General features: G+C 40.4%; 1 protein-coding gene across 1 annotated transcript; it reads right to left on the bottom strand.

Annotated features, from left to right (window-relative positions):
* Positions 1–1,187: 1,187 nt before the first annotated feature.
* LOC143637647 (uncharacterized) lies at positions 1,188–1,901 on the bottom strand. Its single transcript, XM_077104983.1, has one exon. The coding sequence runs from the start codon at positions 1,834–1,836 to the stop codon at positions 1,231–1,233; it is 606 nt and encodes a 201-aa protein (XP_076961098.1). The 5' UTR covers positions 1,837–1,901; the 3' UTR covers positions 1,188–1,230.
* Between the last annotated feature and the right edge of the window lie 519 nt (positions 1,902–2,420).

Here is a 2,420-nt window from a genome sequence, read left to right as displayed (position 1 = left end):
CCCAAATGTGGTCTCGCCTCACTTTCGTCTGCCTTGACTCATCATTGTGGTAGATAGAAACCCTAGATGTCGCCTCCATAAACATCACGGTGTGGAGATGGTGCCAGTGCCAATGCCAAGTGGTGTTATGCAAGAGTCTCGGTGGTGGTAGTTAAGGGTGATCATATGTTTGTGTCACGTTGTTTTGCAGTTAATGGTTGATGCGTCGGTGCATCTGTTCCGTGCCATTTCTGACCGTGAGTAGCAGCAATGGGTGGTGCTTTATGTTTTCCATTTGTCTCTTAAATCTTCAGCCTATGCTAATATGACGGCTCCGCTATTTGGCATGGTATCCTATGTCACAGTCACAGTGGAGCTCTGAATCTTAATAGTTTAATTTAAATTTCGAGTTTTTACAAGCATTACTATGACGTTCGATTACTGATTTTGGATTTTACTTGTGTTATGAGTAACGTTAATATTTTTACTTTCGATATACGGGTTGTAAAATCTCGTTTAGTTTAAATTAAAGAAGTGGTTATGTCCTTTTTAATATAATTTTTTTTATAATGTCATAATTATATTATGTCTTGATAGTTCACACCCAAGCCAAGCAAGCCCATGACAGTTAGGTATTAGGTGTCTTTAACGTGTGAAAGATCCAACGGTTTTAACTTCTCCAGAAAGGGTTTTTAACTTGTCTAGAAAGGCATATCATTCCTGTTGCGTGAACCATAATAATAATAAATTAAATTAAACAAAATTCAAAAAGTAAACAATACCTTACACGTAAGGCATCCGCCACCAAACGGCCCATGTTCTTCAACAATAACGGCGATAATGACGGAATACGGTGCCGACTATTGCACGGATTCCACAGCAAGTAACAGACACAACACGGAATCTGATGCTGCGAATACAGATGGATCAATCGTCAATCAACAATCAAACGATTCAATATACAAACCACACGAAAAGCATATGAATGTTTAATTTGAGTTTTAGTTATAGATTAATTAGAACTGTAATTTGTTTACTGTTAGTTAGGTTTATGAATTGAAGCCCAATATATAATATCATCATCATCATCCATGTACAAAAGAGGTTCATCAATCATCATCCTTGTGTCTCAAAACTTAAGGATTGATTTCATTTCGTCGAATTGAAGAAAACTGCGTCTGTTCGGTAGCAGTAAAGCCGTAAAGGTAAGATATATAAAATTTTACCAAACCTGTAACCGTACACAACTAATCACAACTCATCCGCCTTAGACATAACCGACAACCGGCTAGGTCTCGGCTGAAACGCCGATCTCCGCCGCTGCTGATGCGACGACGGCCGGATCAACGCCGCTAGGGCTCGTTTCACCAGATCTCCACCTTCCACGGTACCGATTCGCACAAGCGAGTTCGTCATCGCGGATCTACGAGCATTCAACCGGTTCGGCGAGTACGTCTGGCTGATATTGTAATTTTTATGCAGGCTACACCGGAACGATCCTGGATGCGTTGTAGGCGAACACATACACGTCTTCTTCGTTATATTCTTCAACGGATTCCGAGCGTTTGGCTTCCGTACAACCTGATCTCGTGGATTCACCGCCATCGACCGGTTCGGAGATCCGGACCGGTTCGATAACGAGAATTTAACCGACGATGACGTCACCGGAGCTAGTCCGTTGAGATTGACACGTGTCGGAGATGACGAACGGCTGTAAACATGACTTGACGATGGAGATGAATAAAAACCTGAACTCGTTGATGATGCAAACGCCGATGAGTTGCTGCCGTACCGTCCTGACGGAGAACGTGACCGTTGAAACGCCGGTGAGTTTGATTTTCTAGAAGATGTGCCCATTTTTAGAGAGAGAAAGTGAGTGCGTGTTTTATGGTGTTTGTGTGTGAGAGAGAGAGAGAGAAAAAGAGGGAATGTAGGACAGGGGATGGTGAATTTACTGAAGCGCCCTTGGCTCTTCAGTTGGGCAAACCTGGCTCTGGTCCGAGGCTTAATTTATAGAAGGGTGTGTGGTGTGGTGTGGTGTGGTGTGGTATGGTTGTAATTATCGACAGCTTTGGAAGATATTATGAGAATATATTGGTGTTAGTTGATTAACTTAACCATGGTTAGGTTATCTTACCTCTTCTAATTAAATGCTTTTAATAATGCATTTTCTACTCCCCTACCTTTATTTATTACGCATTTAAATTTTTGTGTTACATCTTTCTATTTATAGGATTTTTTAAAAGACAACTTGATTTTTTGTTCGTTAACTTTTATTTATTTTATTTTTTTTGAAAAACTCATTTCATTAAAACCAAGCGCCCTCTCTTTAAGAAGGAAATTGGGGACGTCCAAAACAAACAAACAATTACATTATATCAAATTTACACCACCCTTTCCAATCTACCAGAATCGTTTTAACTCTACTCTTATACCAAAGA

This window comes from Bidens hawaiensis, unplaced genomic scaffold, assembly GCF_021521415.1.
Source record: "Bidens hawaiensis isolate Kalapana, Puna unplaced genomic scaffold, B.hawaiensis_p1.1 tig00008375_1, whole genome shotgun sequence".
NCBI lineage: Eukaryota > Viridiplantae > Streptophyta > Magnoliopsida > Asterales > Asteraceae > Bidens > Bidens hawaiensis.
This window is presented reverse-complemented; position numbering and strand designations above follow the sequence as displayed.

What these genes read in the sequence shown, in the direction of transcription:
- LOC143637647 (XM_077104983.1), bottom strand. Translation starts at nt 1,836, where the DNA reads ATGGGCACATCTTCTAGAAAATCAAACTCACCGGCGTTTCAACGGTCA.